Source organism: Panthera leo, chromosome E3 (assembly GCF_018350215.1).
Source record: "Panthera leo isolate Ple1 chromosome E3, P.leo_Ple1_pat1.1, whole genome shotgun sequence".
In the NCBI taxonomy this organism is placed as follows: Eukaryota; Metazoa; Chordata; class Mammalia; order Carnivora; family Felidae; genus Panthera; species Panthera leo.
This window is the reverse complement of record NC_056694.1, coordinates 39,361,900-39,379,940: the sequence shown is the minus strand read 5'-3', so window position 1 is coordinate 39,379,940 and position 18,041 is coordinate 39,361,900. Positions and strand designations below refer to the sequence as shown.

General features: G+C 66.7%; 1 protein-coding gene across 1 annotated transcript; it reads right to left on the bottom strand.

Annotated features, from left to right (window-relative positions):
• Positions 1–20: 20 nt before the first annotated feature.
• Positions 21–17,078, bottom strand: CASKIN1 (CASK interacting protein 1). The gene is made up of 20 exons (XM_042921413.1): positions 16,965–17,078; positions 11,815–11,866; positions 11,607–11,704; positions 11,253–11,398; positions 11,058–11,153; positions 10,799–10,929; positions 10,255–10,363; positions 10,067–10,175; positions 9,860–9,954; positions 9,577–9,694; positions 8,543–8,644; positions 8,359–8,447; positions 8,198–8,282; positions 8,021–8,112; positions 7,114–7,224; positions 6,923–7,024; positions 5,408–5,546; positions 3,269–5,326; positions 2,162–2,600; positions 21–1,836 (listed from the first exon to the last, which is right to left on the bottom strand). The coding sequence occupies exons 1-20, from the start codon at positions 17,056–17,058 to the stop codon at positions 1,737–1,739; spliced, it is 4,365 nt and encodes a 1,454-aa protein (XP_042777347.1). The 5' UTR covers positions 17,059–17,078; the 3' UTR covers positions 21–1,736.
• Positions 17,079–18,041: the final 963 nt, after the last annotated feature.

Genomic DNA, 18,041 nt, shown 5'->3' with positions numbered 1-18,041 from the left:
GTGGGAGGGAGGCTGGGGAGGAGCCACAGAAGGGCTCCTGTCAGCTCCAGGATGTGGCCCTCTTGGTGACTTCTCTTCCCTGCCAGGAGCAAGCTAGACCCCCGTTCTCCCCAACACACATCCCCAAGAAGTGAGCCAGGCAGCTCTGTTTTCTGCTGTTTATTGACAGCTGACAGTAGCTCCCTGCCCGGAACCCCCCTCCCCACTTGCTGGAGCCCCAGCCTGGGCCGCCCGTTGAAGAGAGGCCAGGCACACCCACCTGGGGAAGTATCAGGGCATGACAGCTGGAAAGGGCCCACACGCTCGGATGCCACCTTGGCTGACCCCTTCCACCCGCCCGCCTCGCAACCGCTGGTTTTCGGCGTTTTTAAATTCTTTTTTTTTTTTTTTTTTTTTTTTTTTTAAGAAACGTCAAAGTTGTGCCCAACACACGTGGATCAGCAAACACAATAGAGGAGGCCAGTCAGTACTTTTTGGAAAGGGGAGAGAGAGGAAAAGAGAGAGAGGGCAAGAACGACCACACGACACAGCCTTGGACCATGAGCAGAAGCGTCCATGGGAACTCGGATGGGGGAGGGCAGGCTGTCTGTACGGGGCCAGCGAGGAGCCCTGAGGAGGGAGGCTCAGGCACACCCTGCCACACGCCACACGCAGCCTGGCATGCACGCCCCGCGCCCACCGAGGTCACCCAGCTGACGTGCCCACGCTGCACGCACGGCTCCCCCGGAGCCCAGGCGCGCCTCACACCGGCACCCCGGGAGAGCAGGGAGCCCCTCCCCACCGGCTCCACGGTGTGGAGGACACAGCCCAGCAGCGAGCAAGGCACATCCTTCGAGTTCGTCAGACGCAGAGAAGTTAGGAGAGCGAGGGGAGGCCCTAGCGGAGCACGGACCCTCCCGGACCCCAGCTTCCTGTTTGTGCTACTGGGCCAGGTGTCCTAGACGGAGGGAGGGAAGGATGGACAGACAGACAGCCAGGGCCTCTAACAGCTTTTGTCTTGAGCTAGACTTCAGTGTCCTTACAGTTGGTAAATGGTTTTCTATAGAATCAATAATATTTTTTCTTTCTTTAAATATATATTTGTTAAAGTTATACCTTTTTGTTTCTCTGGGGAAATCTGCCTCAGCTCATTCCCAATAAATTAATACTCTCGGTAGCTTATATTCTGGGGGGTACAGTGGGGCAGGGGGCATGATCCCAGCCCCAGTCCCTTGTGCTGCGCTGGAGCGGCTGGCAGAAGTCCCCAATGGGCAGTTCTGTGCTGGGCATAGGCCTGTGCTCTGCCACAGATCGGGGAGGGGGCCAAAGCGGCCGTCCGCCTCCCACTGCCTCCCAGGGCAGACCCGGCCTGGCCTCAGGGCAGGGGGCCGGGGGCTGCCCCCTCCTCGCCCGCAGCAGGCAGAGGCCGGCGCGGGTGGGCGGGTGTGGCCCAGCAGTTATTGCACAGGGAGCAGCAGACGGGGACGGGCACCCGCCGGGCAGCAGCATTTACTTAGAGCCCTCGGGTCCCCTGGCCAGGCAGTCCTCCAGGCCGGCCGTCCGGCCTGGGCCCAGGGGGCAGGAGTTGTGCTTGTGCAGGGGACGGGCAGCACGGGCCCGCCCCTGCCCGCCTGGCCCCCGTCGGCCCTCCGCCCTGCCCGCTCGCGCTGCGCCCAGAGGTGCCCACCCTGAGGTAAAGGTCAGTGTGCGGGCCGGGGCCCCGGGCGGCGCGGGCGGGCCCGACGTGAGCAGCCGCGTCACTCCAGCATGGCGTCCAGCTGGTCGGCCAGGTCGTCGAACATGCTGCCGATGTCGTCCAGTATGCTGCCGGTGCTCTTCTCCTCCGCGGACGAGGGGCTGGGGGCGGGCGCGTCGTGAGCTGGCGGCGCGGGCGCGCGACACCCTGCCCGGGCCCCGCCCCTGTCCCTCACGACCCGCCCCGCCTCCACCGATCCGCAAGATTCGACCCCCGGCTCCGCAGCCCCACACGACCCGCCTCTGCCTCCGCTCCTCAGCCCTACTCGACCCCGCCCCCGCCGCCCCGGGCCCGGCCCCGCACGACGCGACCCCGCCCCTGCTGCCCCGGGCCCCGCCCCGCAGCCCCTCCCCGCCCCGCCCCTCCCTCGACTCGAGCTGGCGCGCCGCAGCCTCGGAGCGCGCGCGGACCCCGCCCCGCACCTACCGCGCGCCCTGCGCGTCCTCCTGCCGGATCTTCTCCTCTACGGCTTGCAGCGCGGCCGCCAGGCACGCGCTCGTCTCCTCCAGCTTCTGCCGGGCGCTGTCTCCCGGCGAGGCGCCGTCGGGCGCGGCGGGGGGCCCGGCGGTGGCCGTGGTGGCGGCGGCGGCGGCGGCGGCGGCGGCGGCGCGCGGCGGCTTGGCGGGCACGTGCAGCGCGGACGCGCCGGGGGACGGGGGCTTGGCGGGGCTGGCGCTCAGCGAGGGCGGCGTGCTGGCCGGCTTAGCGAGGGCGGCGGGTGGCTGGCGAGCCGGCGAGGGCGCGGGCGACGGGGTGGCACTGCCCGACTGCAGCCCCGCCGCGGCCTTGGCCGGCTTGGGCGCCGTGGGCGGCGGCGGCGGCTTGGGAGACACGGGCGGCGGCGTGCCGTGGGCGCGCTTCACCTCTGCGGGGAGGAGGAGATTCGCACCGGGGGCGGGAGAGCCCTGCCGCAGCGCTCCGCCTCGCCCTCGAGAACAGAGACGCCGCCGTCCGCGCTGCGGACCCCGCTGCCCCTCGGAGCCCAGGCTCCCTGCAGCCGCTAGGGGGCGCGTTTCCCTATGCGTATCTGCTCGGGTCACCGGCTTCCAGACCCTTCTCTGTCCGCACACTACCCCCTCCATCCCCCTTCAGGTGTGGCCTGCTGCAGACACTGGCCCTTGGGTTGCTTGAATACCACGGGGCCTTTGCATGTCTGATCCTTCTGCTTGGAAGCCTGCCCCCTCTCTCTAGTGCTGGGGTGACTTTCAAGCTTGGTCACTCTCAAGCCTCCCAGAGTCCTCCGTGACCCAGCATCGTGCACCTGTCTTCCCTCCAACAGGTGCTGTTATCCTTGGGTTTCTGTGCCTCATCCACTGAGCAAGGTGACGAACATCCACCCTCCTCCCAATTTGGGGTCGGCAGTGTGGTCCAATGGGTGGGTGGATGACAGGGTCTGAGGTCTGAGCACAAGGGTCTTCACCTTGTGCTTCCCACCCCATGCCACCTGGCCTTCCTCAAGTTCAAGAGGAAAACCCCTCAGACCGTGGAGTGGGGAGGTGGGGGGGGCTTCCCCAGCTGGCTCCCTTCACCTACCTGGGCTGCCAGGACCTGGCAGCGGCACCTTCTTGGAGGCAGGTGTGGGTGAGCCCTGGATCTTGGGAACGGGCTGAGCCAGCATGGGCTTGGGAGAGACAGGCGGCTTGGCTGGCTTCCGGGAATCCGTGTCAGGCGGGGGCAGCGGGGGAAGGTGCATCAGGTCGGAGGGCGGGGGTTCTGCAGGTGGGGGCGGCGGGGGCAGCTCCGGGGGCCCAGTCTGCTCAGAGGTCGGCCTGCGGCGCACGGTGCCCGTGCCATTCTGGTACACAGACAGTGGCGGCGGCGGCTCAGGACCTGCTTCCCGCTCCTTGGCCTTGGGCCGGCGCTTGACCGTGTCAGACTCCGTCAGGATGAACTTGACGCTCTCCTGCTGGCTCTGCTTGGCTCGGATGCGCCTCTTGAGCGTGGCACTGGCCTCCACTCTGGCCAGGGGCGGGCCCTCCCCACTCGCCTCTCCCTTGGCTGGACCTCGAGACCGCTGCCGGGTGCTCCCATCCTCCACAAAGTGGCCGTGGTCTGCAGGCCCCCCTGACTCCCCAGGCGCCCTGCGGGCGGTGGCCAGGAGTCCCGTGACAGGCCCGCTGAGGGTGCGGCGCCTGTTCACCACCTCACCGTCAGGCCCAATGGCTTCCTTGTGCTTCACCGAGGCCAGCACCGTGGCCACCCGGCCTGGCTCCGGGCTGGCGGGGCGGGGCGTGGGGTGGCCCTCGGGGGGCCTGCGGGCTGCTCGGCCCCCACCCCCAATGGATGACAGCTCTAGCATGGCTGCGATGCTCTTCACGCTGCCGGCGCTGCCTGTGTCCACGCTGCCAGCCAGGTCGCTGGCCCGCCGGCGCTGTGCCCGGACCCCCAGCCGGCCATCCTCGGTCCCAGCCCCTTCCGTCTCAGCATCTGGCGCCGACTCATCTGCCAGGTTGGCGCTGGCCATGGCTGAGCTGGAGCGCTTGGGCGGGGGCGGGGGCGGCCCCTTCTTTCGGGGCCGCACCGCGAAGGACTGGCTGCGGTTGACGTTCTTGTCGGTTCCGGCGGGCGCTCGCACCGAGTGGCTACGGCCCACGCGCCGCTGGACGGTGGCGTAGGGCCCTGCGGCGGCTGGCACCAGCAGCTCGTCCCGCTCTGGCTCGCTGTCGGATGCCGCATAGCGATTCAGGCTGTGGGCACGCTTCTTGGGCCGCCCTGGCTCCGCGTCAGCCTCCGGAGGCAGGCACAGTGTGGGCACGGGCGGGGGGGCGGCCGCGGGCACGGGCCCGGGAGCGGCCGGCCCTGCGTCGCTCTCCACGGGCTGGGGCAGCACGTAGGCGAAGCCACGGTGTGTGGGTGACTGAGGCAGCGAACGGGGTGACATGGGTCGTTCTGTTGGTGGCAGCAGCTGCGGGGTGGGCTTCACCTTGGCTGTGGCTGGGGCTGGACCGTGAGGCGCCCCCAGGGCTTGAGGGGAGCCCGGCTGGGCTTTCGTGGGCGTTTGGGGAGGTGTGAAGTGGCTGGCACCTGGCGGAAGGACCTGCCGCGGCTTGCCGGGCACCGGAGGCACGCTGGCCCGCTTGACGCTGTGGCCGTGGCGGCTGGGCCGGGTCTCCTTGGGTGGGGTGCCAGGGGCTGGCCCTTCGTCCAGCAGGTACTCCTGGCTTCGTGACATGGGGCTGCCGGGCCCAGGGGGCCCGTCCCCCAGCAGCTCCTGAGAGCTGCTCATGTGCCGCGCCTGTCCACCCAAGCTGGGCTCCTGCCGCACGGAGGCCCTCGGCGTCGGGGGCAGGTGGTTGGAGGGCTTCTCGGCAGTGGTGGCGGTGGTGGCTGTGGCAGCGGCGGCGCCCCCCTCGGCCGGGCCAGTCATGGCAGCCTGCAGCTCACCACTGAGCTCGCTGTCCTGGAAGGTGGTCATCTTGGGAGACTGGCAGTCAGCCGGGGCAGGCTCGGGCGGGGGAGGTGACTCAATGGCCATCACCTCGAGCGACTGCGGGGCCTTCCGGCGCAGGGGTCCCCCCTCGAACTTGGCGTACTCTGCCTTCTGCAGCTCCGCCAGTTTCCTCACTGCCAGCATCAGCTTCTTCTGGTGGCCTGGGTAGGGCACGGGCAGGTCAGGCCAGGGAGGGCGGCAGGGACCAGAAGGCGGAGGAGCCCGGGACCAGGGGGCCTCACCCAGCTTGGTGATGCCGATCTCCTGTAGGTCTTCCCAGGTGATGTCGGTAATGAAGTCGATGTTCTCGTAGCCGTTGTCCACCAGCACTTTGTAGTACTGGGCCAGGCCGATCATGGACAGCCACACAGCCAGGTTCGCCTGTGGAGCAGGGGACACCGAGGGCAGCCCGAGCTAGCTGTCCACACCCTGCTCGCTACTCCGAGCTTTCGGGGGGTGGGGGCACCGGGCCAGCCTGGCACAGACAGACAGAAGGACGGATAGACAGGCCAGAGGTGTCAGCTTCAGAGACAGCGCGACCTCAGTAGGAGCCCAAGGCCAGCGGCACACACGCATGTGCGAGCACACGCACACACACACACAGGGGTGACCCTATCCTCGGGACACCGTTTGGGGTGGGGGGCAAGAACGAGCTTCCTCACCTGCCAAGGCAGCCGTGGGGACGGCACCCCGGGGACACGCCTTGCACGTCACAGACACGGACACACGGCACCACCGACCGGACACGTGTACGCACACGGTGCATCCCAGCCATACGCGGGCACCGACACGCTCCACGTCACGCGCACGCCCTCACGCCGCTTCCACACCCTCACTGGGCACACATCACGCACGCGTGTAACTACCCGTGATGCTCTTTACCCAGAAGCACGTGGTGGCTCCCTGAACCACGTCCACCTGTGCACACTCCCAGCTGGATGTCACTCGCCCACCAACACGCGGCACACTTGGTCACCCCTGGGTGCACAGAGCAGAGCAGGCCCGCGGGACGGGGACCTGCTCGTTGGGAGCACCCCCGAGCCGCCGACGGAGCACGCTGAGCACGAACCCGCCAGTCGCCGACCCACAGCCCTGGGGGCTCCGGGTGGCCACGGGATCTCTCCTCAAGCCCAGCCCGAGGCTCAGAGAGGCAGCGTAGATTCCACGGGCCTGGGGCCCACCTTGCGCAGGCCCAGAACCTGTCACGCCACGGGTTGACGGTTAGCCACGGCACGAACCGTGGTCTGTGTGGGCGTCCGCCATCCACACAGCCAGCGCGTGCGGTGCGATGTGTGGGTGTGTGCACGCAGTCGTCAGCGGGCGCCTTGGCTATATTTGGTGCACGCGTGCTGTCTGTACACACGAAGCAGGCGGACACCCTCCCCGCGCACGTGTCTGGGTGCACACGCATCCGTCAGCACGGGGGCCTCTAGCGTCTGGGTGGGTATGCGGTGGGCAGTGCTGCGGGGTGCCGGGCGGGTGCCCGGGTGGCTGCCCGGGTGTGGAGGGATCTTTGCGGGACCGCGAACTGGAGAGGGGCACCCTCCCGGCTTCAGGCTCCCCTTGCCCTGACGAACCCCAGAGGCTGTCACCCCTGCCCCCAGAAGGCTGGCTCCAGCACCCGTGACAGATAAACAGGCCATCCTCTTTTCTCTCTCTGGAGCCCCGGAGGACGGGTGAGGGCTGTAGCCAGGGAGGCAGTCTGTCTGTCTGTCTGACCGTCCTGGGCACAGCCGCTGGGGTGCAGGGAGCCTTACGGGTTTGTGCTCAGGCAGCCAGTCGGGAATGCTCAAGCCGCTGATCTCTGCGGTGATCTTCTTCCGGTGGCCTGGCTTGGTGACCCCGATGGCCGTGAGGTCCTAGGTAGAGGAGAGGCCCGTTAGCAGCAGCCTGGGGGCGGGGGGGGCCATGTCGGTCGTGACCGGCGGCCAGCCTTTGGGCAGCCCACCTCCGGGGTCATGCGGCTGATGGTGGGCAGGTCGTAGCCAGCGCTGATGAAATTGGGGGCATAGAGTTGCAGCTGGAACGTGGCGAGCCACTGGCCGACAGCCTCGGCGCTCTGGAAGACACAAGGCACCCGCTGCAGGCTCGCTCGCCTGCCCGCCCACCGGGCGTGCGTGCACCCCGGCCGCTGCGCTGTCTCCTTCTCTGCTCAGCCGAAGGCCTCGGCCGCTCGGTCTGCCGTCCGCCGGTCCCCCTGTGGCCGGGCCTGGGGCGGCCTGGCACCGGTGCCGCTCCTCACTGTGTGCTCCCCGACGCCGCCATCGCGAGCTCCGTCAGCGTCCTGGCCTCCTCCCGTGGTCTCCACCAGAAGAGTCCAGCTGCTGTCCGTGTCATGGGCTTCCCTGACCATCCCCCCGTTCCTGCACCAGGGACACCCTGTGGTGCAGCCCCGTGTAAGGGGCTCGGGACCGGGGCCTCGGGTGGGGTGCCTCAGCACAGCCCCCACACTCCCTGGCGGGTGGGCTCCGTCCAGAGGTGTGGGGGAGGAAACAGCCAGCCGCTCGCACCTTCTCAGCACACGGGGCCCTGCTCACCCCCCCGCCACGCACGCACACACACCTGGTCTCGCCTCACACCCGCGGCCTTCTACACGCACACACACAAGCACACGTGCCCGGCTCACCATCGCCACCCACACGCAGGCGCGTCCCCTGCTCACCTCACACCCACGTCTCACTGCCAGGACGCGCTAGCTGACACACGTAACCCACGCGATAGATGACAGCTACACACACAGACTGACAGACGGACAGAAGTACGGGCCTGGCCTGTCAAGGGCCCCCCGCCACGCCGTGGCCAGACCACGCAGGCTGCCCGGGAGCCCCTCCCTGCAGCCAGCCCCGGCTCTGTACCTTGCCCTCCGAGGCTGGCTCCAGCTTCCTGGGTGGCTGCTCCCCATACACCTGCCCTGCGTGGGCCGCTGGGAGCTGGGACCGGGCTGCACCTGGAGACAAGAGGGCGTGGTGGGGCCGGGGCCGCTCGGGGGGCACCTCCTCGCCAGGCCGGCAGTGCCGCGTCCTTGCTCTTACCTGTGGAGCCCTCTGGAGGCTTGGCGGGGCCGTCCCCAGGGCTGGACTCAGAGACCGACTTCTGCGACAGGACCGTCGCCAGGAGCTGCAACCCAGACGGGACGGCTGGCCAGCGCCGCTCTGCACCCAGGCGGCCCCGGCCCTGCCCCCAGACCACCTACCTTGACCCCTTCGGACCCCGCATGCAGGGTGTGGCCCCCACTGCTTCGTCCACCAGCCACGCCGCCCAGGCTGCCGCTGCGGTCCCCACCTGCCAACACGAGGGAGCACCCTCCATGGGTGCCGGCCCGGCTGCTGCCTGGGAAGCTCCGCTGCCCTGCTCACCGGGGGGCCCCCCCCACGTACCTGCAAAAGGCTTCCTCAGCACCCAGATCTCCTCGGGGGGCGCAGAGGGCCCCGGTGAGCTGCCTGCCTGGGATGGGCTTGGTTCAGTACCTGCCCGAGAACCTGTGGACCAGGAACAGCTTCCTGGAATCTCAGACCAGCCGGGTCTGGGGGCCTGACATGGAGAGGGGGTGTCCCTGGCCTGTCTGGCCCTAGCTGTCTCCAAGGAGCTGAGAGAACCTCAGAAGACCCCCTCCCCACCCTATACATTTGAGAGCAGGAGAATGGGGCAAGAGGGCCCAGGCCAGGCAGTCCTGCCAGTGGCCCTGTGGTCCCGGGTGGGGAGAGCAGAGGGTGTACCTCCTCTCTGCCAGGGGAGCAGGGAGGGGGAAGAGGTCCCCAAAAGCCTAGATGACACTGGGCAGGCTGGCCACGCCTCCTAACTGCCCCCACACACACACCGTACCCTCACCCCACCTGTCAATGTCCTCATCCTCTCTAGGAGGTAACCCTCTCAGTGGTCCCCGTCTGAAAACAATCCATGCCCTGTGGATTCGCCCCCCAACCCTCTCTCTCACTCTGCACCAGCCATGCTATGCTGGCCTCCTTTGGGACCCTTATGCTCTCTTCTGCCTCAGTGCCTTTGCATATGTGAGCCCTGCTGTCAGGATGCTGTGCCTGGGGCCAGCCCCTCCCATTTCTCAGGGGCTTCTCTGAGCACCCTAAAAAGCAGGTCTCTGTCCACGTTCCCTATGGCATCAGTCGGCACGTCTGTTCGTGTATTTACGCCACTGGCCCCTGCTCCCCTCCCTTCCCAGAGGTGAGCTCCACGAGAGCAAGAGTGACGTCCATCATTCTTGGACGTCTGGGTCACCGTCTATTCCTAGTGGCTGGTGCACAATGTCTACTAAATAAATGAAGGAAAAGGTGTGGGGGTGCTGATGAGAGCCGGCAGGACCCCACTCTGGATCCCACACCTAGGAGTGGCCCTGCCACCCAACACACGTGCACCGGCTTCCTTCGGGCCCCCAAGCCCAGGCCTGGGTGGGACTTGCCTGCTCGCTTCACGATGGCCTCGCCCAGGGACGACGGGAAGTAGCCCACCCGGTCGTTGCCTGTCCGGTTGTCATGGATACAGCCCTTCCACCGGCCATCGGGATGCTGCTCTAGGACCTGCCAGATGAGGCGGGGGGGGGGGGGGGGACGTGCTCAGGGGGACACCCCACAGGCCCAGTGGGCGGGTGGCCCCCAGACCACCCAACTGCTGCACAAGGTGTTATGGGCGTCACGTCCGGGGTCCCGCCCACCCTTGCCCGCGCAGCCCCGGGCCGTCCTTACCGTGATGATGTCCCCAGCTTTCACGTTGAGGCTGGTCAGGTCGTAATTGTTGCAGTAATCCTTGGTCGCCCGGACCTGCAGGGCCGCCGAGGCCTCTGGGGACACAGGAGACAGACACCCCCCCACAGTCCTTCGAGCTGGCCTGACCCAGCCCTGCCCTCCCCATTATCCCCAACCCCCCCCCCCCCAACCCCGCCCTGGTCCCACCTCGAAGCAGTTGTTTGATCTCCTTGCTGGCTTGGGATGTGGTGAACTGGTGCACAATGTCCAGGGCCGTCTGGCTGTAGGTGTTCCTCACGTGGGCATTAATCCCATTCTGTATGTGCCAGAGGGTGAGGCCCGTCAGGAGCCCCCGTGCCCCCACCTGCCCCAGCTCCCCCGGCCCCCTGACTCACATCCAGCAGCAGCCGGACCACTTCCGTCTTCCCGCAGAGTGCGGCCTCATGCAGGGCCGTGCCAGACTTGGTCTGGCGGTTTATGTCGATGCCGGCTTGGAGGAGGAGTCTAGAAGGAGGGTGGGCAGATGGGAGCAGGCAGCACCTTGTGGCAGGAGCTCCGTCCCATCCCCCCATGGGGCCCCAGGTCCCAGGCCCTGAGGTGAGCCAGCCCTGCCCTGCCTCCGGGCGACGGGGGATCTGACAGGGACCAAGCACTGGTGCAAGTGCTGGCCTCGTGCTAACCCGGACGGCGGAGTCTCAGAGAAGTCAAGTGTCTCCACGAGGTTGCTCAGCAAGTGTCAGGGCCACAACCTGGGCTTGGGGCTGAAGAAGCCACCCCCCACACCCCTCCAGTGCATCCTTTACGTGGGCGGCCGGAGGCATCCTTTGCACGCGGAGGCCTCATGGCATCCCCGTGGCTCCCTGGCTGCTCCTGTCACTAAACCAGGAGCAGGAAGCCCACGGCCGGGTCTCCCTCCCCCCCAGCCGCACTCGGCCATACCTGATGATGTCAATGTGGCCGTTCTTGGCTGCCAGGTGCAGGGGGCTGGTGCCGTTGGGGTCGGTCGTATCCCCCGGCCGGGGCTCCAGCAAGGCCGCGCACATGTTGCTGTTCAGAAGCAGCTGGACCACCTTGAGGAGGGGTCAGAGAAGGGGGGCCCGCACATGGGGCGGGAGGCTGCAGGCGTGTCTCCCCTCCCCCACCCCGGGAGGGAAGACGGAGCAGATGGAGTCCCACCCGGCTCTCTGGGGACACTTACCCCAACGCGGCCGAACTCACAAGCCAGGTCCAGGGGCGTCTTCCCCGAGTTGTCCACCATGCACGGATTGGACTGGTGCTGTAGCAGCATTTCGGACTGTGGGGCCGCAGGGTGCAGTCAGCCTCGAGGGCGGCCGCTGGGCTGGCACCGCCCGTGCCGGGGCCCTCCCCACCCCCACCCTGAGGCGTCCCTTACCACATCATAGTGACCGTGCTGGGCTGCCAGGTGCAGAGGGATGTGGCCCTCGTCAGACGGGATGTTCACCGCCGAGCCCGCCTTCAGCACCAGCTTCATGGGCTCCTTCCGGCCCTGCCAGGCCGCATAGTGCAGTGGCCGCATGCCTAGGAGTGGGCAGGGGGCCCGTTGGGAGCTAGCCCTTGACCCTGGAGCCAACGCAGGCCCGCAGGATACTGATCCCATGGAATCCCGCTTCCACCCAGATGGAGGCTCCGGACTGACACCTCAATCATGGGACCGTTCAGGTCTCTAGAGACACCACCCCTGACCTTGACCCCCTGATCTGGCTCCGAGGTCCCCATCAGGCCTTGCCTTTGTTGTCCTTGATGTCCACAGCAGCCTGGGCCTCCAGCAGCAGGGTGATCAATTCTGTGTTGCCGTTCAGGGCCGCGTGGTGCAGGGCCGAGAAGCTGCAGCGGGCGACAGGCATGAAAAGGCAAGGACTCGGGCACCCCAGCCTTCCGCAGGAGCCCCCCTGGAACCCCTTGCCAGCCGGGCATCTCCCTGGCTGAGAACTCACCCATCTGGGTCCTGGAAGTTGACGTTGATCTTCTTGGTGGAGCCCAGGAGCTCTAGGGATGGGAAAGTGACAGTGAGGGGGGCTCTGCCCAGCCCCTCCAGGCAGCCTAAGAGCAGGCAGAGGGTGCTGGCTAGCTCTCTGGCAGGCTCAGAGCCAAAGCTGTCTTTAGTCTTTAGCCAGAAAACATTTCATCTCTGTCCCCTGCACTCAGCTTCAGGTACCAGCTTTTGGACTGAACTAAGGTGTTGGTAAGTTCACAGAGCCAAAGGCTCCAAGCCTGTCCCCACCGGGGGGAGGAAGCCAGAGCTGTGCACCCACACAGGCACACGCATGTGCACATGTACCCCCTCCCTTGGGACGCTGGCGAAGCACCTGCCGATGGCGGGAGGCAGAGAGCCGGCACAATCTGTTTCTCCAAAGGACCCAGATGGGGCCGGGGGTGGCCTGGGAAGGCTGGAACACCCGGAAATGGGGGTATCTCTGGGGGAAGATCTGCATTTTCAGGGTGCAGCCTCCCCCCGTTCCCAGCCCCGCGCCTGCCTGTGTGGTTGAGTCCCACCTGGCAAGGCAGGAAGGGGAGGCAGGCTGGCGGCCTGGTGCCCCTGAGTGACGACACAAGCATGGCCACCACATCTACAAGGGCCCACTTGGGCACTGGGATCAGTCTGCCTGAAGCCCGAGGGGCCCAAGCCCTCCCTTTGGGTCCCTAGTCTCCTCCCGAACCGCCCCCTCCCCCAGGTCCTGGCCTCCACCAGCTGACTGTCAGAGGAGGGGAGCCCACCGAAACCCTCCCTGTGGGCTCGGTTCCAGCCGGACTCAGGCCAAGCCCCTGCCTGTCTGGGCCATGGTTACATAACCCATTTGTGGGTCAGTCGCTCTGTGAGGGAGGGGCTGGCAGGACAGAAGCCCCTTTGTCCAGGCCCAGGACAGGGATGGAGGCAGGGGCCCCCAAGAGCAGGAACCCAAGGGAGTCGAGTCACAGAGGGGCTGCTCCAGGAGCTGCTTGGTGACCCACAGCAGCCCCCACTGCCCCAGCCTTGGCTCTCAGCCGCGGGATGCATGGTGTGAGGCCTCGAGGGCCCACAGAGCCCACAAAGTCAGTAGGGCTCAAATTCAGAGTCTCACTGGGCCCTTACTAGCCCTATAGCCCTGGCCTTGAGCTCAAAGGGGGCTAATGGGGCCAGCCTCATAGGCTTCAGTGTGCGTCCACCCTTAAAGCATGAAGGGTCCGGCAGAGTCGCCTCCGTAAGTGGCAATTACTAGTTTTAGCTCCGTGGGAATCCCACCCCCAACCTCTCCAGCGAGGGGTTTCTCCTGCACAGAGTAGAGCAGAGCAGAGGCTCCTGGGAAAGAGGCGTCTCCGCTGCCCCACTCCCGCCCTGCTCACACACTTTGGGACACTGACGTCCATCTAAGGTGGCAGCAAAGCCACCCTCCCCTCAGTGGTCCAGGCCAAAGCCTTGGAGTCAGCCCTGAGCGCCCGACAGTGTCTCCATCAGCAAGTCCTGTTTGCCTCCACCTTCAAGACGACCTCCGAATACACGCGGGGTCCTATCATTCTCCCCACGGTCACTGTCACCACTCTGACCAGGCCAGCATCTCTCAAAGGATCGCTGCCATCACCTCTCCACTGGCATCCCCACTTGTACCCTGCCCCGCAGTCTGTCCTCTGTACCACTGAGGTCAGGGGGACCCTGTTAGAACATGTCACATCCCATCGCTCCTCTCCTGAAACCCTCCGACAGCTCCTGTGTCACTGGGGGTGAAGACCAATGCTGGCCAATGGCTCACAGGACATGGCCCTCCTGCTTCGCTTTGACTTTCTCATCAGCCCTCTTCCAGCCACACAAGCCTCAGTGATGGCGCTACAGCACACTGGCAGCCCCTGCCACAGGGCCTTTGCACACACTGTGTATATGGTGGGGGGGGGGGTGCTGCTTTTCCCCCATTTATCCCCATGACTCTCTCCCTTATGTCATTCAGGACTTTATCCAAACGTCACCTGCTTGGAGAAGCCCCACCGGGCTCCCCATCTAGAATGGCAACCCCCTTCCTGTCCCTATGTGTTGTGTTTCTCTGTCTGCCCCCTATCAATACCGCCTACTGGTTGTTGTCTGTCTCCATCACTAAACAACACGATCCAGAAGGATGGGGTTTTTATCTATTGTGCTCAATGCCATATCCTTGGTGGCAGGAACAGTGCGGGGCCCATATGAGATGCTAGGTAAATTCGTGCCGGAACAGATACCCTGGATCCCCAACATTGCTGTCCCGTAGCACCTGCCCCCTGGGGGCCATGCTCAGGATGTTCTCTTCTAGAACACTCTGCCCAGCTCTGATGTTTGCTCCCCCTTCTCGTTAATTCCAAGGTAGCCAGGTCTCCCCACCCCTCTCACCTGGCCACACCTGCAGGCATTGAAATTTTAGAGGGGCTGGAGGTCAAGGACCCAGAAGTAGCATAGACACCAGCGGGGAAGGGCAGTCCCCATCAGGACGACCACTCCTTACACGAGGGGGGAATCCCGCTGAGGTCCCGTCACCCCCTCCTCGCTGCAGGTCTCCTCAGAGGGGAAAGTGGCTGGAATTGGCGGAGGGGAGCCCGAGATCTTGGAGCACCCCCGATTCCCGGGGTGGGCCCCGGGCTCACAGGGAAGTCACACAACCGAGGCCCGCCTGGGGTTGGGGAGGCGCAGTTCACAGAGACAGGCGCTCTGTGTGACGCTGGAGCAGGCACGGCTGGAGGGGCCTGAGGGGCAGAAGGGGGCAGGTGGGGCCCCAGAGGTCCCCTTTCTCTGGTCCACAAGGGCCCAAGGCCCGCAGCCTCCACGTGGCCGATGTACATAAACTTCGTCCCCAGCCTGCCCCATGTCTTGGGCTCTCCCAGCTCTCGTCAGCCAGTCCTCTCACCACTTTCCTGGGACCGTCCCTGCCCTTGAGGTGGGCCCCAGACTCCAAACTGCAGAGGCCCAGGCAGGGGGTGGGGGTGGGGTCTCAGCCCCTCTCGCACAGCTGCCCTTGTGGCCTCCCTCCACCCCTGCCCAGATGCTCCTCCAACCACAGAAGCCACTTGTCCGCCAGCCCCACGGAGCCACATCTGTCCCCTCTAGGGATGCAGTCCTGGCCTCTGACGCCAGCACAGGGCAAGGCGCTCTCTCACTTCCCCAGGTCAGGCAGGGCCAGGTGGTCTCCCCGCTGCCCCCGCCCCAGGCAGGGAGCTCCGGCCGGATACCGACCGCAAGGGAAGTATTAGTGGGCCAAGGTGAGACGAAACAGGCATGTTGGTCTGTAGCGTGCAGTGAATTCGGGGAAGGGGAGGTGGGGCCAGAAGAAAGGGCACAAGGCCAGCCCCACCCTGGCATTCTCCCTCCAGATCACCGTCTCCTTCCCCCCAAGGACAGCCGCTGAGGGTCCCGGTGCCTGAGCGTGTGAGAGGAGGCTTGCTTGGAGGCAGACCCTGGGGCAACACTCGGGGCTTGGGGTGGAGGGAAGGTACCAGAAGTGGGTGGAGGTCACAGAAACAACTATCCAGGGAAGACCTCTGGAGTCCGGGGGTCCGAGAGAGCACCGCTGGATGCCCCCCACCCCATGGCCCAAACTCCAGCCTGTACTTTGCTGAATCAAAATACATCTTACTCCAAAGCAGGCCAGCGTCGCCATGACAACCGAGCTAATTCATGGAGGGATTTCTCTGTCTGATTTATTACGCCCGCCCCTGTGAGTCAGAGAGCCCAGATATGGGGCCCAGGGCAGGTGTCTCTCCCAGAAAGCAGACCATGCAGGGACAAATGCAAAGATCCAGGTACAAGTCCCCACACCTTCCCTGGACGGCCCAATCTGATGCCCCCGCTTCCCCTGAAGCCCGTCTGGGGCTGCCTGAGGAGACAGTCACAGCACTTCCCGAGCACGTATGAAGTACCTGTCCTTCGTGCATGCTCTTCTGTGAGGCAGGGACCAAAACCGTCCCCATCCTACAGATGAGGAGACTGAGGACTGGAGAGCCAGAGTCCTCGGTTCCCAAGGTCGCGTGACCACTAGGTGGAAACCTTTACCTTGCCTTCCCTCCCTTTCAATCCCTCCTTTCAATCCGTCCACCTGCTTTCAAGGCTCTGCTAAGGCTGCCTCGGCCTAGAAGCCCTCCCCTTCTGAGCCCTGAGGCCGTGAAGCTGACCCCAACTAGCAGACCATCCCTGGGCCTGGAGAGCACAAGACAGAGCCAGCCTGTATATATGTGCCCTGGGTTACCTACAGTCCCTGGGGGTGGGGGTGGGGGGTGGGGGGTGGGGGCGGGGGGAGAGTGAGGCACCCAGACCGCACGTGCCACCCTGCAGAGTCCTGCCCGCGCCCGCACAGGTGCCCTGACACACTGACATGGCCATACGTGCGCAGCCGCACACCCAGCTTGTCCACACACCCATCCATCCATCTCCGGTGGCCCCCGGGGAGGCTCTGGGCTGAGCTGGGATGAGTGCTGGGATCAGGACTCCAAGCTCCCAACCTTTCCCGGGGGCCCTCACAGCGCAAGCTCAGGATGGCCACTGGGAGCCCCCTCCCCCCACTGCCCAGCCCCTTTCCCAGCAGGGAAGCCAGAGAGGACCAGGGTCTGCGGCAGGGTCTGCACCTGCCTGGAGCACAGGCTTGCCCTGGGCTGGGCGACCTTGGGCCTCTGCTCCCGCATGAGTAAATGGCCCCCAGCCGGCCATGCCTGGGCAGCCACACCCCCAACACGGTCCTGCCCCCCATTCCCTGCAAAGCGTGTTATTAAACATGGGGCGGGGAGGGGGTCTGACAGGGACTGTCAGTCCTGTGGTGGCCCCTCACCGCCAGGGCCCCCTCCCTCCCTCCACGGTGGGGAAGCGGGGCGGGGGGGTGGGGGTGGCATCTGCCTCGCCCTTTGACGGCCCAGCAAAGCCCTCCAGCTGTCAGCCCGTAGCCCGGGAAGGGAGGGGGACGCCTGCGGCCAGGGGCCGGCTGGTTGGGGGGGGGGGGGGGGGAGGGCTGGGGGACGGGCCGGAGGCGGGGGTGCGGACCGAGGGTCTGGGCGCCGCTGGCCCCGCCCCGCCCCCGGGGACCCGACAGCATCCCCCGCGCCGGGAGGGGTGGGGGGCCGGCGCCCGAGGTGGCCCCCGCCCGCCCGCGCCCCCCGCACTCACTGGCCTTCCCGGGCCGCGGCCTCTGCAGCAGCCTCTGCGCGGTCCCCACGTCCTCCGCCTTCACCGCCTGCACCAGCTCTTGCTCCTTCCCCATGGCGCGGCCGGGCCGCAGCGACGCGGCTGCGCTCCGTGCGCTCGGCGCGGCTCAGAGGCGGCGGCGGCGGCCCCGCGGCCCCGGCCGCATCCTCCTGCCTCCCCCGCCGCCTCCTCCGCCGCCCGCGCCCGGCGCGGTCCTCGGGCTCGGGCTCGGGCTCGGGCTCGGGCTCGGGCTCGGGCTCGGGCTCCCGGCGCCGAGGGGCGGGGAGCGCGTCACGGGCGGGGGGCGGCCCAGGGCGGGGGCGCGGCACCTGGCGCCGCCTCCCGGACGCCTGGGTCCCCCTCCTGCGGCCGCTGACCTCCGTCCGCCCGCGCCGGCCGCGCGCCCGGCTCCTTGGCTCCGCCCCTACATCGGGCCCCGTGCTCCCGAGACGCCCCCTCCCCACGTGCGGGCCGTGCCGGCCGCGCCGGCCTCTGCGGACAGCCCGCGGCCCCAGGCGACCGCCAGGGGCTGGGGACGGCAGCCGCCGGGGGTGGGGGGGCGGTGCTGGACACTGAGCCCCGACACGGCGGCGGCGCGAGGCTGAGCCCGAGAGAGGTTTCCAGAGGCTGCGGGACCCACGGGGCGGGGGGAGGGACTCGGAGGCAGTGGGCGGGCGGGGACCCGGGCGCCGAGAGACCCGGGCACGGGCGGCACGGGCGGCACGGGAGCCGGCCTGCCAGAGGCTGTCAGACATTTCTGGCCCGTGGTTCCCGTGGGAGGTGTCGAGGGATTGTGAAGAGGAATCTCCCAATAATGAATTCGGTGTCAGGGAACCCGCACCCCCACCCCCAACTGCCGTCTCTTCCCCTGCAGCCTCCTGCTCTTTCCACAAACAATGCAGGGCAACAGCTCCCTGCCCCCCAGCCTCAGTCTGAACCCCAACCCCAGGGCAGCGCTCCAGCACCAAGTGCGGTGCAGCCTCCCGCACCTGCCACCAACGGGGGCTCAACCCCCATCCCCAGCACCGGTGGGGTCACGGTCTCGCCCAGCACCAATCT

What these genes read in the sequence shown, in the direction of transcription:
- CASKIN1 (XM_042921413.1), bottom strand. Translation starts at nt 17,058, where the DNA reads ATGGGGAAGGAGCAAGAGCTGGTGCAGGCGGTGAAGGCGGAGGACGTG. An exon ending in GGCTGCCTGAGCACAAACCC is followed by an intron (nt 5,547 to 6,922) that starts GTAAGGCTCCCT and finishes CCTGCTCCACAG; the next exon opens with GCGAACCTGGCTGTGTGGCT. An exon ending in GAGGACGCGCAGGGCGCGCG is followed by an intron (nt 1,837 to 2,161) that starts GTAGGTGCGGGG and finishes GCCCGCCCCCAG; the next exon opens with CCCCTCGTCCGCGGAGGAGA.